Consider the following 20,348-nt stretch of genomic DNA (forward strand, 5'->3'; position numbering starts at 1 on the left):
GGACATGAAGGAGGTTTGGAATGTAGAATATAGAATTTAAAACCTGAATCTTGTGAAGAAGCTCACTCTGGCACCCAGATGGGCCTAAAAGGCGAATGAAGCAAGGGAATCAAATATTTGCACACAGCTGATGCAACAACTCAAGTGTTAGCAGGTGGGAATGACTCAGCAGTTTTACTGTAGGACCCGGAGGAAATGTTTACTGTGAAATTTGGTTTCACATTGCATAATTGCCTCTCAGTTAAATTTAAATTACACATCAATGTAGAAAATGTAATAATGATAGTAGGCTATTCACAATGTGGAGATGCATCATAAATCTTAATAAGGCCGGGATGTATTTGTGTCATAATATTGCTTATTAGTGACATTGCAGCTTTGAAATGTGTCGCTGTATAATTTATGGGGTTATGTTATTTATTTATTTATTTTTATAGAAAGTCTCAAAAGACTTTGCAAAAGCTCATCTTTTCGCCCTAGAAGATTTTTTCAAACTGCTCAACGCTTCATATGAGCTACAGTGCAGATTCCAGGTGCCTCAGTAGCATCATCAACTTGGGAAAGAAAAATTTAAAAACCATTTAGGAAAAATATGTGTTTTTATTTCGACGAGGAACCATGCTAAAACCATAATCTTATGGATGATGAGAGAAAATAAGGCATTGGGGTTCGCAGCAACCTAACGTATGCATCGATTGGCAAAAAAAAAAAGCCTTTCAAAATGAACGTTCATACTTGCCAATTTGAAATCCACTTGCACCATCTGTATTCATAGTCAATGACTGCAGTAAAGTTGAAGCATGCGCACCTTGTTGCTTTGTATGTCAAGCGCCTCTTGTACATGACTCTGCAGGCACACAACTGGATAATGTGCCTCTACTTTGAAAATGAGATTTGCAAATTGGATCCTTTGTAAAGTCTTTCCACATTTTTCCCTCACTCAAATTCAAGAAGGCTTATAAAAGCAGTCTTTTGAACTGAAACAGACGTCGAAAACGGAGCCACCAGACGTGCTAATTAAATCGATTTGTGGAACGGGCCTTTAGATATTCAGTTGCAGTCACGATCCACCTCAATCACATCTTCTTGTGGGTGGGAAGATGAACAAAAGTCTCTTTCTCCAACTGCTGGTGAATCTTAAGCAGAAACCGCCGACTACTCCTCCCTGAGAAATTACAACCACTCAAAATAAACCAAGCTTTTGGGGGGAATAAATATAATTAAAACCTAACTTCCTATCAGTGATGGGAGTCCTCACTCACCAGACACAAAGCCCACTGGAGCAGGAATATGGAATAATTGATGTTTCCTTTTTCGGTGCAGGAGAAAACAACACGCTCAAATTGCTTCGGAGTCTTTGTTTCTAATGCACGGCGTCCTCAAAATAGCACAGAACAATCACTTTTATTAGAAGGATAGTAAAGTCTATTTGACTTTTTATGCTTTTGTCATCAAATCATCATTGAGGTGGAAAAAAGGCGAATGTGTAAAAGTAGTGTCAAGATAGATACCTTGCACAGTACGTAAAGCTGTGGTTTACCTCTCAGTTTCAAAATGGGCTTTACATTTACTGAATTTACGGAATTATTTTTGTGGTCACGCCAAAGCAATAAAAGTATTGCTTTGCCGCCATTATAAACCCTACTAAGAGGAGCATCAATTTCGTGCAGATTTTAGCTATTATAGGGCTTGGTCCCCTTACTCACTGTACTATTATCCATTATGGGAGGCTGTCCAAACATTCAAAATTAATAATAACCCCAAACCCTACTGCTATTTTTTTTTCTATGAGAAAGAACATTCTCCTCTAAAAATGTTCAAATAATGTGTTTTATTTGAACATTAACATAGGCACTGGATGTTATTGTGTGAAATTTAGCCTTTGGTGGGTGAGCAATAGCACTCGGTTTCATTACCCCAAAAATAAAATCCTAACTGAATTCCTTTCCTGCTTATCATGATTTAAACCCTACACAGGTACTAAAAAGGTCAAGGAAACCGTAAACATAAAACGACAAACTGGAACATGAGCGAGCACGCTACTGTATTTGTCTCTTGACGTGCCTTCACATCATTTTCATTTGAGTTCTTGAGTCTCAAATGAAGCTTTGACTCTATTTTCTTTTCCTTTTTTTTTTTTTTTTTGCTGCAGATGGTTACCGGATAGCCGATAATTAGCTTACTGTGCGCTTGCGCACAGAAAACAAATCTAGCTCACCTTCTTATTGATCAAGTCAAATTATTGGCCATCTTGACTTTGTCATCTTTTGCTGACCAGAACAGGGTTCATTTACTGTATGCTGCATATTATAACGCTTAGTTGATCTGTGACTGGCAGGAGACCAGTCAGGGTGTAACCCGCCTCTCGCCCAAAGGCAGCCTGGATAAGCTACAGCTCACTTGCTCCCCTAATGAAGGTAATCAGTAAAGAAAATGGATGGGTGGATGTGTAGTACCTCATTGAGGTCTAAAAGGGTGATAATTAGGTCGTTTTTAAGAAGAATTGCAGTCCTTTTTCCTAATAACGTGCTGCATTTTGCAAAATTAACAAATACTTCATGCGGTTGGTTGAATTTTTTAGTAATATATTGAGCACCGACTTTCTGTTTGCAGGATGACCTCCCCTTAATCCTAGAATAGAGGCTCTTTCATTAGCCTCTCGAAGCCGTGTTTAATTATAATCCACCCTGAATCTCTTTCTCCTCACAATCTATTTCCTGGCCCTCCATGTTTTCCCGGAGCCATCTAACCAGCAGGGTTGAGTTATTAATGCCTGGAGGGGCCAGAGAGATGATTTCATTGCGTATTCAGGTATGGCGATAGATGGCTTTCAGAGCCAGCCTCCCCTGGCTGGTGCTGGGAGGGGAGCCTCAGTAGAGAATAAATATACCTGTCACCTGGTGATGTATCTGGCTCCACTCGCTGCAATGCAGATCAACCACTTTCCTCCCCCGGACCGCCTGCACCATTACTCACCCTTTCCTCACCTGGCTCCAGCCTCTTCCGATTTGAGATTAAGGTGGCCCATGAGGAGTGCATATTTTGGCTCTTTTCCCAACGTGGTTTGGTTTCACATGTCGACAGACACAATAAAAATGCTGCATTGCCCTGGAGGACCTACCAGTTTTGGTGTTCATTACCTGTCCTGACTGGCTGATAATTAAGGGCAGAGAGTGGATTTGAAAGTTATAAATAGCTTGACAAAGAAATCCCCTCGTACAACTTGATTATACGGCCGTTGTATGTGTTGAAGGGGTTGGACAGACCCTTTGACTTGGGGACTTTATATTCCAACTTCTGTGACTTGGAGTGCTGCTATGTCCGAATTCATAATCGCAACACTCCATCCGTGGTCTCGAGTGACTGTGAGGGAGCTCCTGTTCGATGTCAATCACAGGCAGACAACTGTGAGTTAGCGGACCAATGTCGCCGTAATCCATAGTAGATGCTACAATATGTTAGCTACCATACAGGACATTGCCTTACATCAAACACACGGTGGCCTCTGTATGCTAATGCTAGCTTCCAGACATGACTGTCCCGATGTCAGAAATGAAATAAGGCATCAGTCACAACGTACTTCCTTTTCAGATGCTCGTTTTTCACCGCCGTGCTGCCACGAAAAGAACATTTGTATCATATTAAGCATTTTTGGTGAAATGTGCCCGAACGTTCAGACTCTGTTACTCACACGAGTTAGCCATAACACTATACTACACACAATGCTTCTGTTTCCTTTCATAGATGACCCATATTACTAATCCTGTACATATGCGTCACAGCCAGCGAGAAAGCGGGAGCTAAGGCACGTTCGACTGAAAAACATAGCACCAAATAAATATTTAAATAAACAATTTTAAATATTGATCGTCAATATCACAGAGACTAGTCGCCTAATCCTGGCAGCCTGGCTCCACGCTGACGTTTAGAGCTTCACATTGACTCATTTCTAATTACGTGCTTTGGCCCTGCTTTAGGTGGAACTGCTTTCAGCAACAGTTGAGTGAGCTGAGTGAAATGAGCCCATCACCTTAATTAACTTAAATTGTCTTCCATTTCTGAAAGTGCGGCTTCGGTAGGTGATGGAGAACCACTAATGGGCGCAAAAGTCAGGCTTCAGCAGGATTTATGAATTTATGATTTTTGAATGCCGCCACTCATCCACACAGACAGAGATACACACAAATACATACCGGTTAAAAACAATTACATAATGACCTACGGCCTATGGCTACGAACAAAGGATCCATGCAGAACCCGCTGCTGCCCCAAACAAGGACGGTTCTCCCCGTTTGGTAAAGTTGTGCAATAGTTAGCTTGCTGTCCCAGCAGTTACTTGTAATATAGTGACCCGTCAAAGTTGACTGCACTGATCATCACATTAGGATTGACTGAAAAAAAAATTTAAAAAGTGATACAACATTGAATATGTTGGACCACGTTTGCCTTCAGAACTTCCTTAAGTAATCGAAGTTACAATGTGGGGCAACATATTCAGATATGAGTTTTGGTGAGTTCATAAAATTAATTAGTTTTTGCAAGTATGGCAAAAAAAATCCAACTGTTTGAAAGTTGTCACGAGTACCTTGTAAAGGTTGACAATTTATTGGTAATTGCTGCTCAGCCAGCATGAAGACCTCTCTTCACAATTGTACATTTGAGTGTTCCTTTTGTAAATTGTAGACTCCCTGCTGCTACTTCCATTTCATCTCCCACCCACCAAAAATGCACCAACCTTTTGGCACACTTTGAAATTTTTGAATTTGAAATTAAGTCTTGATTTGTCAGATTTTAATTTGGACACCTTCTGGTTTAAATGAAGAATCTAACCAGCTATTTTTTTTGGATGTAGTCCTAAGAACTTGTGAATGCATTTTAATTCAATTCACTTTTTGTTTTTAATGTGCCCAGTTCAAGGTGTACCCCATCTCTTGTCCAAAATCGGTTGGAATAGGCTTCAGCACCCCCCCCCCAGTAAAGATAAGTGGTACAGAGAATGGATGGCGAGGTATACTTTACTGTGAATTTCTCACAGCGCTATTTTTAACCAGTGTAACTCTCACATTTAAGTTGCTGGATGGATGGATATTCTTTCCACAGAGATATCCGTTCCACTTTCACATGAGGGCTTGATTTTTGAAAACCTCATGAAAACACATTTGCGCTTGAGTGTTTGAAGCTGCAGGTGCTTGAAAATGTTACTGAGCTCCCACTGATGAGCTAACCCGATTGGTAGATATCAAACAAAAATATAACAACGTGACAACCCAGTCTTGACAATCAGCAGGTAGCGTACAAACTCAAAAGCATTTGCTGTTGAGGACAATTATCTATATGTCTGCATATGTTCAAGCTGTGTGCAAGGGCATTCTGGGCAGTAGTGTCTGGCCAATTCATGCTTTTTTTTGGTTAGTTTTTTTTAATTTTGGACTTTTTGCTTTTTTGGTTTTAGTTTGAGTTGAACTTATTTCCTGCCTCAGTGTTGGCATAATACTTACAGTATTATTGCTTTACTTACCTGATCCCTGACTACAGAGCTCGTGTAGCCTGAGGGTCGGAGCGGGAGGGAGTATGTCAAAGACGGGGCACTCTGTTCCTTCTGCGCCGTGTATCTGAAGGTGTTTGACCGGGTTCGTTGTGTAAACTCCTATGCACAATGTAATCTTCTTGCAAGTGTTGCAATGAGGCGACTGGGCATTTATTTTAATAACAAGAAAAGAACATTTCAGTCGCCGCCGCACGCTGCTGCGCGCGCACCCACAGGCACACAAACGCACACACACACACACACACAGACACACACTTGTTGCTTCCTTGCTGGTTGGCAGTCAAGGCATGAAACTATAGACCAAAATGTTGAAATATGAACGACGTGTCTATAAGCACATTGTTAGCTTAGCTGCTTAAATGTTGCTAGCTTAACGACGCTTTGTTTAAAACGGGTTAGGTTAAGACACTTTTCCTGGCCTCTTTTATGTCTTTCTTGAGGACAGCTACATAGACACACCAATACCCAAATGCCCCAAGCCCACAATAGTGTGAAGTTTTAAACGAATTGAATGTGGAAAACTGGAGTAGAGCAAGGAAAGACAGACACTTGTTCTGTTTATTGGAAATCTTTTTGAGTTGGCCTCAAATTGATGTGAAGGTATCTCATTTACCGGAATCACCGAATACATAGCAGAACTCCCCTACAATCAGTTTTTAATTTTGCATCAAGAAATGCTAGTGTTGAGTTGTTTATCACGCAGACATTAAAAATATAAAGGCACAATAGGGTATTGTTTGATTCACGGGAGTCTAATGTGCGTCAACCAATCATGCCGCAAAGTAGGTTTGAAGTGTTAATGTGTGTTTGCACTGCTGCATTCGAGCCACACATGCACGCATGCAGTTGTTTATAGGGTAATAACAGGTCTTGCCCCCCCCCCCCCCCTCGTGCATTTCATGTGCCGCCCTAAAGACTGAGGTGACGGGTGTGCCGGTAGTTTGGATTATTCTTGAAAGCGCTGTGCTATTACTATTACAACCGCTACAGTTATTATAATGTCACAATCGTGTGTTAGATATTCAATCAGTTTTTTTCTTGTTTCTATATATTCGACCCCCCCCCCCACCTCCCCAAAAAAAAACGGCCCCAAAAATTAACCAAAACCGGATCAAGGGATATGAAACTCACCTTTTTCAAAGGGGATGAATATATGACGAGGTAGCAGGTCATACAAATGAGCAGATGAACGAGATGTGAAATCTAATTGGAAAAGGCAAAATGTGTCAGGAACAATTCCTCAAACGAAAAAGGAGAGTCGTTTCTTTGATTGACGATGCTCATAAACCTGGAAAGCATATATTCAATGCGCTGCTGCAAATGGGGCAAATTGTCACAACCGGTTTAACATGCCATATCGGATATTTTCTCTTACCCAACTATTAAAAGTGTGAGATTCCGATGCGGACACGAAAAAGCTCAAATAATTCTCTTCCCTCCTCAGTCTTCCTCGTGATGTGGTTCTTGTGAGTGTTCCCCACTGATACCTTGTCCTTGAGACTAGCGCTTCCTGATTTATTGACACCATAAATCTGCTCCTCATTTTCCCCCCCATAAAAAGAAACTTTATTATGCGGCTTGTTCTTCCTGCGAGGCTTGCCTGGTAGATTTAGTTGTGATGAAGAAGTCACATAAACTTTCCGTTGGTATGCACTTGGCATTTATCTGCTTTGCTAATCCCCACAATTCTCATTGTCAGCCAGTAATAAAAATAGTTTGGGAATCAATATAGAGCTCTACCGCAGATTGTGAAAAATGCTTATCGACTTGTACATATCCTATGATGCAAAATATCGTTTTTGTGCTGCGCTTTGCACTAAACGATGCAGTGATCACTCAGGTAAAAACGACCACGAGGGTAGAGAGTCAGAGGCGTCGCCGGGGCGGTTGTGTGATTGTCATGATAGATGGGATGACTGTCAGCTGAGGAGACGACATTCCCCCGCCAGCTTTGGCCTTGAAACCCGCCCTCTTTTCTCCGTATGATGAGACTTTTGCAGAAGGGGGTCCGCGGGCTTCATTTACTGAAGCAGCGGGGAATAATATAGTGCCAACATTTAGATGTGTCAGGTCCCATATCACTGGCTGTTCTATTAGAAATGGACCCCATTGCGGGACAATTAACCTCATGCCCCCAGCAGCAGATCTATGCAGTAACCGCCCAGCACTGGCCAATAAATCAAACCTCGAGGGAGGAAGCAACACTCTCTCCCCTGCTGGTTACTATTGCCCAATGGATCACTCTTGCATCGGGGTACATGTGAGTTCAGTGGGCACGCAAGCATTAGGTGTCACTGATGTCACTGACCTGGAGAAAACCTCGGTCAAACTTTTTCAGGGACCGAACAACAGCACAAGAGCTTCTTTGTGCGTGGTGTGTGCGCGTGAGCGCGCGTGTTGAGGATGAACTCTCCTCTTTGACAGGACGCCAACTAACATTGAGACAGATGAGTCTGTGTGGAATTGCCCTTTGATCCTACCGCAGCTTCAATTTAACATTTAATGCACCTTAATTTAGGAAACCCATAAAGTTTGTAGTTCATAAAAAAAGGTCACTGTCCACTTACAGAGTGTTGAATGATTCAACAAAAGATGTGATTATTCATGGACGGTCATGCGAGTAACTCACTTGTGTTAATTGTAGCATCCTTTGCTTTGAGTGCAAGAATGGACCCCAACCCTTTTCTTCTTTTTTTTCTGTCCATAATTTTTTCGAGTGGATTTAGCAGGTCAACAGTTTTATTAATTGAATATAAATAAAACTTTTGTGCCCGTGTAAGGTCCACCATAAGGTTTCTACCTGTGGAATGAGTTTGAAAATCAAAGTTTAGCATTAAACACGGTAATAAAACGGTTTACAAATGTTTTGTTAAAACAATGTGGTATTGAGGCGGCCCGGTGGTCCAGTGGTTAGCGCGTCGACCTAGCAATGCGGAGGTACCGGGTTCGATTCCAGCTCCAGCCTCCCTGTGTGGAGTTTGCATGTGGGTTTTCTCCGGGTACTCTGGTTTCCTCCCACATTCCAAAAACATGCGTGGCAGGATGATTGAACACTCCAAATTGTCCCTAGGTGTGAGTGTGAGCGTGGATGGTTGTCTCTGTGATCGGTTGGCAACCGGTTGAGGGTGTCCGCCGCCTACTGCCCAAAGCCAGCTGGGATAGGCTCCAGCCCCCCCGTGACCCTTGTGAGGATAATGAATGTGGTATTGAAATATTGACCATTATGAATATTTTGATTGTTACAACTCTTCATCACGTTGTCTTTTTCCTGGATGAGGTCATCCATGCAATTGCAGTTGAACCAAAAGCTTATTCAAAGGCCGTGCCACCAGACAAACTGACACCATGACAAGCATTGAACGAACTTTTGGCTTTTTTCCTCACTCATGTTGTAAGAAGAAACATTCGATCCACGTTTGGGAGTTCTATTCCATTCCCCCATCGAAGCCCAATTTTGTGTTTTGTATGACATCATATCAATCCAATCGCCACCTCATAGCTGGAAGCTGCGGCTATCTCTTATACCATTTTTTGAAAATGAGACTTATAAATCCTCAGTGGAGCGAAGCCGCTTACGTCTTCCTCCGCAGCCTGTCATTTATTTAATGGCAAAGTCAAGAAAAAGAACGAGCAGTAATAAAGCCGGGTCACCTTCAGGACCTGCTTGTGGTTATTCCCATCATTAGCATGTGGCATCTCGTGCTGTCCAGCTCCCATTATTACCGAGGCATGCTTTGCCCTTACGACTGAGCTGTTCCGACTGCCCACCGTGTACTGCAGTCCTCCCACTGATGGACTCAAAGTGAAATATGGCAACGGATGCGAAGTGCAATGACTGAAGCGTGATGATTTGGGACCTCGGGGCCATTAACGCCGTAGCTATTAAATATAATTTGAAAATTTTGGCTTTTGGGCATGTGGAATAGCAGGTTGTGAGGTGTAAATGATGATCACGAAACACCCCGGGGTGCCTTACTGCACCAAATGTTATTGTTGTTTGCACTTGCCTTTGTTTAATGTGCTTTGGGGTTTTTAGTCTCTCCGATGTAGTTTGTGCATGTTCCTCCGTAATGGTAATTCTCGTTTAGATACTCGGGCTGCAATAACTGCCGGTGTTTGTGTGAGTGTCGTCATTTTACTCGTCGTTTCATTCATTTTTGTTTGAAAGGTGTTGTGCATGCGCTTATTGAACTATCAACTCATTTTGTGACAGCATGTGATTCAGAAACGGGTCGCGGCAAATCATTCTGTTCAAGCTGTTTGCTAACAGGCACTTTTGATCTGATAACAGCTGATTTGTGGTCCTTGATGTCCTACTTGTAATGCCTTCTCCTTTTTGCAACACGTTTGTGTTCAAAGAGCCACTTGATTGCAAAGAGTATAATGCCGTAAAAGTTTGCACCATTGCACCTGTCACACAAAAATTATTATTATTCTGATTATTATTTGCCTAAAACATCTCCTCAGGATGCTGGCCACTGTTGCTAAAATCGTCTTAATCCTCATCTTAACCCTGTCATGCACCCTGGAACTTGATAACATGATAAAATGTCCACTGTAGTAACCGATCATTCAACTCTACCCCTTGAAATGGATTGTTAATATACAGTCATACACTATTTACAAGTGTTTGCTTCAATTCTTTGTTTTCTGGAAAAACTCCCCAAAATGACCAAGGCCATTAGTTCATGTGGGTGACAACATATTGCAGTCACTGGCCAGATTACGAGTATAAATTCAAGATCCAATTCAAGACTTAAAAAATGGTCCTTACAAAGATAATATTGCTTTAACAATACATTTATTCAACCCAAACTCATTTAAAAAAAGTCTTCTATTCTCATAGTTTACAGTCGTGCAAAGCGTAATTGTATCATATTTTAGATTGGGATGAATGAATTGTTGCAATTATAGGCAAGAATAAAAGGATTGCAAACAACTTTCAGTATGATTACAGTGAAATGCTGCCACATAAACAAAATGGCCTACAGTGATGAGTTTGTACATCTCTCACTTGAGATTACTCAATCTAATCAGAAAGTACCCATGATTTTTTTTTCTCAAGTGATATTAGATTAGAAATCTGCGTTATTATTGCTGTCCAATGAAAATCACGTTTCTGCAATTTAGTTGGTTTGAATTGTATTCAATAAAAAGGAAAACAAAACTGAATTTGGAGATGCTTTTCTCTTGTCGATACCCACCCTTTCAATATACTTTTAAAGTCATTCTGATTTACAGAGAAGCGCTTCGAGTTCCCATTCAATCTTTCTTGGTCATATCCGTCGGTGTGGTCGACAAGAAGCTTTTGAAAAAGAACATGTGGAGTGTCATTATCGAATGTGCTCATTTGGAGAGGGATAAAAATAGTTTGAACATTTTAAATGTACCATCGGGCAGTAAAGACTCATCAATAATTGGACAAAATGTCTCACCGCAGGGATGCTGCCAAGACCAGAATGTCACTCTGAAATTAATCAGAGATCAAGGAGAAATGTCGATAGAAAGGTACACTGCAGGAGACCAAGTAGAGTACATAAATGGAACTAACGGAATGTCTTTCAACAACTGCTTAATCCCTGCATGAAATTTAGAGTCCATTCAAAGCTTGTAACGAACACTTCATCATAAAATCAAGCTTTTTTATTATTTTTTTCCTCCCTGTTGGAGCCGAATTTGTCTTTTCAAATGTAAATCCACGAAAACGTTCAATATCGTCAAGAATGTTTCTGAGCAGGCCAAGATTTCATCGGTCTCCAATCCAGGAATGTAAAGATTTCTGTACTTTTTTTTTTTTTTTTTAGCCTTTAATCATGGCTGAGCTAAGTCAGATCATCATCTACAGTGGACATCTTATCATGTTATCATCTTACAGGGTGCATGAAAAGGGTTAAAGAAACCCCCTTGTTTGAAAGTACAAAAGTAATCGCTAAAATAACTATCATCTGATGTAGTTCAATAACCACTCTAATGTTCTACTGTTTTTATTCCTTCCAGCTGCTGGCTGCACATTTGAAGAAGATTCAGATCTCAGCCTATGTGACTTCACACAGGCTGAAGAAGATGACTTTGATTGGCAGCTGTTTCGGACACACAATTCTCCATACGCTGGCTCGGACCTCTTGCGCGGTAAGTGATGTCACTTGTGTTTACATATAGTCATCATTAAAAAGTCTGCAGCCTTGTTTAAAAGTTTTTTTTTTTTCCCGATTTAAAATGTTTCTCCACCATTAATGTGACCCACAAGCCTGAACGATTGTGCTGAAAAATGCCAGCTTTTCAGTTGGAAGTAAGTTTGTGATAGCACAAGTGTGCCCCTTTTCCAACTGGGGATATAACTGTGTCCAGAATTAACCAATCACGTTCCAACTAATGGAAAATAGGATCCGCACGCATCTGCCGCCATTTAAATTACCTCTGATTCACCCCAAGGTCTCAGCTGTTCTTGTAAGCTTTTCCTGACACTTCCTTATCTTTTTAGCAAGGGGCCTGCAGACGGATATTTGGAACTGTTCATAATTCGCTACACCCCAGAAATACAGGCAGCTGCTAAGCAAGGCGCTGCCATCACCATACCTCACTGTAGGTGCAACGTTGTTTTGGTTTGATCAGTAAAGTTGTGTTTGTGTCAAATATGTCTTTTGAAATCATGGACAAAAAGTTCAACCTCGGTTTCGTTGGACCGGAACACATTTTCGCATTTGTGTTTGTGAGCGTCTAATTGTGTTTTTGTAAAAATTCATAACCAAAGTTGAGCTTTTTGGCTATAATTGGAAAAGATGGTTTTTTTTTTTTTTTTGTAGCACACAACACAACTAAAACAACCAAAACAACACCATACCTATAATCAAGCGAGGTGGTGGCGGCATAAAGTGTGGGGCTGACTTTTATAGATTTTTTCAAAGTCGGAACCTGGGGCCTTCGGCCAGGCACAAGAAATTAAGAGCAGTTCAACATAGCAATCAGTTCGTGCACCAAATCTTCAGTTTCTGCTTGAGAGAAAAATATGTCAGGAAAAGTCTATCAACCCTTTCAGGGACAGCGGTTACTACAGTGGGCAGGCAGCTTACCATGTAAACGGGGTATGCAGGTCATCATTTTTGGTGCATGAAAGGGTTAAAATGGGTGAATCTTGCGCGGTTTAAATCAGACACACTGATTCCCATTTAATATGGGTTTGAATGGCATTGGTTCATTGTGACCAGAGCCATATCCCCACTCATAAGAGGACGTGCACACGTGTGCAACCACATTTAATTGTTGAAAGACACACAGGGAGGTCCCAAATAATCATTTTCAGAAGAGTTCTGTGAATTTGTATGATTCCCCCGCTTCTCAACTGATGATTTTGTGGTTAGGCTAAAAGACTATTAACTCTGATGACGGTTTCTGCTATAAATTGGAGGAACAATACATCTTCCTTTATCGTGCAGCTTCCGGTATGCATCAGCTTCCGGTATGCATCAGCTTTAATGAAGCAGTCACCCCACTTTTGTCTTTGTTTTTTCCTACAAAGCCCAAGGACAACTTTATGTTAACCAGCCTTAAGACTAATGGAAACCAACATTTTCCTGCCATCATCCTCTCCGCTGGTGTTTGCCAGAGGGAGATGACATGCATAGTTAATAAGGCTCTTCACCATCCTTGCATCAAGAAATTCCTACTGGGAACGAACAAAGAGAAACATGTTATTTTAGATTCCCAGCAGAAATATCAGGGGTGGAAGTGAGCTTCCAGCTGTTTGTTGAAGAGATCAACTTCCCTCTTCCAGAACGACCAGTCCATCAGTTTCTGGTACCGGAATACAAATAAAATGAAACTATGCATTTCCTTGCTCACTGCGCATGGCAAGAAAGTGGAGAACTTTACCATCATCTTTCTGAACCGCCTAACATCAGGTAGTTACTGCGGTGCAGTGGATGAAAATGGCCGACAAGAATGGCCAAGTCAAGGCAGGGTCACAGTTTAAAAAGAAATAACCATTGTCAACAGAGATTTTTCCATCTTCTGAGAAGGCTTTACCTGGATTGCACAACAGTAGTTGAGAACGTCCTGAATCTGTGAAAGTCCTGTTTCAGTACCGACATCCTTGTACATAGGTCAACATAGAATTCAGTTTTGAGCATGACAAATTCAAAATATAACCCAAGACTCTTAAAATGCACCTATGTTAATTTACTTTTTTTTTTTGGTCCTTAGCCATGAAGTGTGAATCTGCCTGCAGCTAGCAGCCCATTCACAGCAGGCGATGGGCTAATTAACACTTCTCCCTTTGGGTTTAATTAAAACTCAGTCTCATGCCGTTTACAGCTATTGAGGGCCCTCCCTGGAGCAGACGAGCACAGGTTGAATTAGTCGGGTACTAAAATTTGCAAGACAAGCACTACTATGTGCATCAACGTTGTGTCAGTACTGAGGAAGCACCTTGAGTTTTTTTTTTCCAGCTCGTCGACTCGTTGGTGATTGGGTCTGTGCCATTTTGTCGAGTCACGTGACATTTGTTTGTCGTTTTGGCATAATTTAAATTGTGTAGCTCTCCTGCTGATCCCTGACAGAGGAAGTCTGATACTCTTGCTTGGCTTTTTCTTACTTAATCCCCCCATGTTGACTTTTAACCATGTATCACAGCGGACAACCAAGGTGGCGAGGGATAACTAGACTTTATGAGATAAGGCTATTTACATTCCACCCGTATTACTCGGTGCAGCTGAGAAATTTGTGTCGGGGGAAGATTAGTAAACACAGCGAAGACAGCATCAGCTTGTGGCTCCCAAGAGAAATTAAGACTACTGTTCTCATGAACAAGAGCGAAAAAAGATAGAATGCGGCAAGGTCTTTATAAGAATGCCCCATTTATCTTCAGATTCTCCATTATTTTGAATTAGATCTGTGATGTCAGACTGCCTGATAAGCTACTGTTCCTGTTCTGTTTTAATGAACGTGTTAGTTTGCAGCATAATGACCTTGTCAAGGCTGTACCGTGCCCATTATGCATGATCAAGGTCAGGGGGAGGGGAAAAACACCTAGTTAATGGTGAGCAATACAGTATTGTCAAACTTTTGATAAAGTTTGCTGTTGTCAGATTCGAAACAAACCAAATCATGTTTAGGATCCCAGAAATGCAGCCACAGACAAAATGTGACAACAAAAATGTTTATTATCAACACAAAACCGACAGAGTCCAAAATAGAAAACCCTGCTCGCAAGGATCCGGGAAAAAACAAAGAATTAACAAAGCCGCTTGTAAGAGGCAAGGTAATGAAACACAGAGAAAACAAACGAAATGACAAGAGTCCAATTCATACCCCCCCCCCCCCCCCCTAAATAAGAGCAAGATCAAATGACTAAACAATGACTATACTCACAAAACGTGGAACTAAGGGAACAAGAACAACTTTGACGAGATCGAGAGGTCCAGAAATACAGCACTTGAGCACGAGCAGCAACAAGCTCAATAATCTGACAAGCAGCAGGCAGCTTGACAGTCCGTAAAATACATGACTCATGATTATTGGCAGCAAGTGTGCACACTGAAGGAAAGGCCCTCTTCTACCACCTCCTGGATATACACAAAAACAGGATCATGACAGGTGTGGTTTTCTAAATATGGGTTGAGGGGAAGTGTCGCGCAATCGGTCATGGGCTGAAGTCAATTTCCTACCTAATAAAGGGGTCCGAAGCCAGTCGGGGCTTCTTAAATATTGAAGGTGTTCAATATATATGTGTGTGTGTGGAGGAGAGGGTGGTGCGTGGGAGCGGAAGCAGAGTTCTCCTGAGAGACTTGACTCCGCAAACTGTGAATGGAATGTAGTCAATCAAAGAAGCTCTCTGACTGACGAACGAGGAAGCGCTGGTCAATAAAACAAAAGTAATATCCGGCCCAATGTTTATCCATCTATTTTCTAAACTGCTTATCCTCCCTCACTCGGATTGCAGGAGTGGTAGAGGTTATCTCAGTCTTTTTCAGGCGGGAGGTAAGGAACTCCAAGGTAACATGGAAGAAAGAAATTGTTTCCTTACAATGATTGCGATATAATGCAAAGTTTGCAGGGAGACGCTTTTTTTTTTTTAAATGCACGTTTTTGTATTTCTGGGTCCTTCTTCCCTGTCACCTTTGAGCTCCATAGGTCCCCATCTTACCTGATGGTTTGTTTTTTTGTTTTGTCCAACCCCTAGCCAGCATTCCCTTGCCAACATTGCAACCTGACAACGCTCTCTCATGGTCTTCGTGTTTTTGAAATCATGTGTCATCATGCGAGAGCTCTCCCTCTGGGGACTCGATTCTTGACCGATGAGGGAAGAGAATCTTTGTGTGTGTGGGGGGAGCTGTGATGAGATTACGTTGCACCCCACACACAATACCACAAAAACGGTTTCATGGATCATTTTTTTATCTTTGTGTGGGGTCTGCCAAAGATAAAAAAATCTTTTAAGATTCGAAAAATCCTTGTGTGTACCTGGCATGAGTGTGCAATGCATTGCGGTGTGTCGTTATCACAGATATGACGTGAGTCCAAAACACAGCCCAGTCATTTCACTCAGCTCCTGCCTCAAAAAATTGTTTTGTCCATCAAAAAAAGTGTCGACTCTGTAACCATTCTGACAAATCATTTTTCTGTCTAGAAACCTAATGCCGAAAACGATATCAATAAATTCCTGGTATCCATCTCTTCATGAAGAACCTTGCTCAAAAATCCATTAGCTTTTCAGGAGTGTTTCACATGCCAAAGTTTTGTCACAAAGAATTCGCCACACAATCATGGTAACTGACAAAACCATGGCAATTTTTAAAAAAATATATAATTCCTGGTAGATAAGACTGCAATGGTACCAACCAGTAAATTATTGCATACCCTACTGTTGGAATCCAGTTGATTTATTTTACAGGAACGGGGCTGAAGTCGTTTTGATCTGAATTTACTGTTTTAATATTTATACTACCCATTTAAATGCCATTAAATTTTCGGCACTGACGCTGAAAGCACATTTTGATACACGTTCACACTTGCTATCAGGATCACAGAAGCCATCACTTTGAGCTGCTCTACCAAAGATGATCTGAAAGTAGCCTACTCTTTAATGGCAAGTAAATTGCCACACAAGATGAGAGTGGTCCCGACTGAAATGGCTTTCACTACTATCTTGGGGTCAGAGCTTGGTCAACTGAAACATACATATATTTTGCAAGCTCACTATCATAACCTTACTTTGGAAGAGGCACACCGTTGCGCACAGTTCTATCTCCATCCTCTTGTTGTTATTTTACAGAGGACATTACCTTCTTGCTTTCTCAATTTCTCACCTCTCACCCCATCTACACACTTGAGATCAGCTACATGTGTGTGTGTGTGTGTGTGTGTGTGCATGTGTGTGCGTGTGTGTGTCATTGACGGTGACCTGAGATTCGTCTATGTGGTCAAAGACATCTGCTGTTATAGTAGCCGACCAGAAACCAGCCGTCCTCTGTATTTAAATCGACTATGAGAGAACAGGGTTGGCCTTGCACTGCTTTGACTTCACAATATGCACTAAATATTTCTTTGGAGATTTAAAATTGTTCTTTACCTCTTCCCCCCTTTTCTTGTCATTCCAAATTGTCAATTGACCAGTATTCGCTCAGGCAACTTTAAAAGTGACTTTATTAATTGTGCTGTATTAAACATTGTAAATTAATACAGTACATTAAATTATAGAGATGCGTTTCTGGACTGTAGAAATAACATTAAAATTGCTATCACAAAAATACATTAGCGCTCTGATATATGGCGGGCCGTCCAGTTTTTCGGTGTGCAGCGTCATGCCCTACAGTTGACCCCTGCATAATTGCAGTTTGTAACCTGCAGATTTGCTTATGCACAGATTTTTTTCCCTCTCTGTATTAAAAAAATTAATAATTGCACCCCGCCCCCATTATTCAGAGACACTGTATAGAATATGTATTAGCATTTTTCAAACAACTTTCTGGGGGGTTTTCCCCCCAATGCATGTCCCCTGTGAATAGCAAAGATTGACTCGACTTTCTAATGTAAAAGTTAAGTCTAGTTGTGTACGCATAACATAATAATTGAGTCTCAAACATTTTGTTATTAACCCACGCAATGTTATTTTGTCATCAGTACAATAACTATAAATGGAAAAAAAAAGAAAAGCTTTTTCTGTGGACACATTGTAACCGCAATGAGCAAGAATGCTGCCAGAGAGCTGCACCAGTTACAAGTTGACTACTGTAAAAACCCAAATTGTTGTGCATTTTAAATTACAACTCTAGGTAGAAAGGATTGAATAATATTCCTCAATACTTAAAGAAAGACACGCCAGTCGGATTCCGAATTGGAATCTTAACTCGGGAGTACCTCTGCTTTGCAATATGTAAACGTGACCTCTTTACCGTTGAGGTTTACCACCGCATTTGTTTTTATAGACCAGAAAATGAATACTTAATGGTGTCATTGTCCTTGCAACATTTTCAACGGAATGATAAGCCAAAGGTAACGGAACGCCGAGCTCATGTTAACGACGCTGACATTTTTTGGTTTGTTGTTTTGCCAACCCGCAGAATTAGCTCTAATCAGCTACAGCTGAGTAACTTTAATGGCGGCAATTAAGTCTCGGGCTTACCGCAGAAATCAAGCTTGTTACAGCTTGTTAAGACACAGTTAATTATGTCAGTCATAATTAAAACGGCAACTCTTTGGCTTTACGACCGCCTTCTTTTAAAGAGCGATGCAGCCATTTTCATCCTTCTGTTGTGCCTGCTATTTGTGTGGTGACACTAAATGTTTAATGTGGCGTTTAAGGGTGTGGTCTCACTATTCGGTTCTCTGTAAAGCAGAACACGATACGTTTGGCGCACTCATCTTGAATATTAAACTGTGCTCGATGTTGGTTTGATGTTGGATATGTGCCTTTTTGTTGGTCCATTTACCAGAGGCTTTGAAAAAGCGCCAAGAGTTCCCCATTACAGAGTTTGAGAGGTGTCGACAGGAAACATCTGTTCTGACACCTGCACCTAACCGTAATAAGCAGCATGGCTTTTTTTTTTTGATGAGAATAAGACTGTGTCAATCTAAAAAGCTGCTTTCTCGTCACATTTCTGATCTGTGAACCTGGCTTTCCTTCCTTTGGCTCCCCTCCTGCATCAAGTACTCGTCTAATGTGACAGCATAGCAGATGTGTACAATTTGGCAACAAATTCAGTACGATAAATGTGTTGTGGGATATTATTTCCGTGTATTGACACAATTGACGTCCATTTCTGTTTCTGTCCTAACCTGATTTTTGTCCTTTCTTGATTTGACTTTCCCGAGCTTATATGAAGGAAGCATACAACGCTAATGGTACCAAAAATTGTGTGCACTGCTGACACGGAAGGGTCACACATTTCAGTCCCCTTTTACCATGGCAATGCTGAAAAATGATACTGTATCAACATGAAGCAATTTAAAAATTAAGTCTGAGATGCGAGAGGCGATGAAGAGATTTATTGCTTTAGCATGGTTGCTGCCTTAAATAATCAAGTCACGTGGTTTTCCAAGGTTCCATTCGAAAGAAACATTTCGTCCGCTGATCTTCTTAATTATCACATCTTCGGAGCAAGCGGGAAAGACCAGTTTGTAGCGTGAGCCAATTGGTCGCGATGATATATAGTCCGCAGAGGGCCACAAGTGCACTCCAGTGGCTCGCCAGGACGATAACTTACAAGTCATTAACGCCAAGTCGATAAGATCACACGCTTTTCACAAACAACAGTCCTTACAGCTAATCTAAATCCAAATTATAGCCAATGAATCAACCTCTTATTCAGCTTTCTTTTTTTGCCTTTGATAATAAGCTATGGTGCAGCGTTTCCCAACCATGTTGTACCAAGGCACTCGTTTTACACAACAGCTCAAAGCAGACCATACAAAAGTCTGGTCGAACGTATGAATACTGAAATAATCATGATATTATCTCCAGTTACTCGCAAATATACAGGTACATACTTGCCGGAAGCCATGACTTATTCCTTTGGATGAATGGCAACTTTCCATCATCTAATGCAGTGGTGTCAAACTCATTTTTGTTGCGGGCCACTTTGGAGTCACGTCTTCCCTCAGAGGGCCATCCCGACAGTGAAACCGAATAAATGTTTAATCATCACATCGTATTATTATTTGTACACAACAAATGAAATTGATGGATTACTAGTTTTGAAATCAGTCAACTGTTTGTTCAATTGTTGTTAAATTGAGTGTGAACCGGGTGAAAAAAAAATTGCAAAATCTTCTCGTTGCTTCTTACACATGACAATTTGACATTTCGGTCCAGATTTGAGCATGGATCATGGAAGTTGACACACATGATTTGCTTTCGTGGGCCGCATAAAATGAGGTGGCGGGCCAGATCTGGCCCCTGTGCCTTGAGTTTGACATCAGTGATCTAATGGGGAAGAGAATGTTCTCATTCTGTCCACCCCAACATTTTGGTCATCAAGTGGTTGGATTAAATACAATTTTGCTTTGTTAAAGCGCAATTATGAATACACAAGAGAAAAATTTACTTTTGGTTATTATTATTATTTTTTGGTAATGAATGCCCCATTTCTTAAATTCAAATTGTGTATCACAGCAAACTGTTTTCTTGTCTCAAAACATTTCCAGTGAGGCCATTTATAAAAACAACTCCAAATAAATCAAACACACGATTGTTCACTTCAGCAAAGCGCATTTTAGCGTTTGAAAACCGTAGCTTCAATTTTTAATTTGACAGAAAGCAGGGATTTGAGCTGAATTTCTGTGTCGACTTCCCATGTTCCTGTAT

General features: G+C 41.1%; 1 protein-coding gene across 3 annotated transcripts in view; it reads left to right on the forward strand.

The window, feature by feature from the left end:
- ptprub (protein tyrosine phosphatase receptor type Ub) overlaps positions 1-20,348 on the forward strand; it is a 176,419-nt gene that overhangs the window by 44,011 nt on the left and 112,060 nt on the right. For all 3 annotated transcript variants that reach the window (XM_086113143.1, XM_086113145.1, XM_086113144.1), the window contains exon 2: positions 11,546-11,677. In XM_086113143.1, the coding sequence (XP_085969269.1) occupies positions 11,546-11,677 (132 nt within the window). The remainder of the gene's footprint in view (positions 1-11,545; positions 11,678-20,348) is intronic.

The sequence above is a fragment of the Hippocampus guttulatus genome, chromosome 6 (genome assembly GCF_054856545.1).
Source record: "Hippocampus guttulatus isolate MCC_2025c chromosome 6, RoL_Hgut_1.0, whole genome shotgun sequence".
In the NCBI taxonomy this organism is placed as follows: Eukaryota; Metazoa; Chordata; class Actinopteri; order Syngnathiformes; family Syngnathidae; genus Hippocampus; species Hippocampus guttulatus.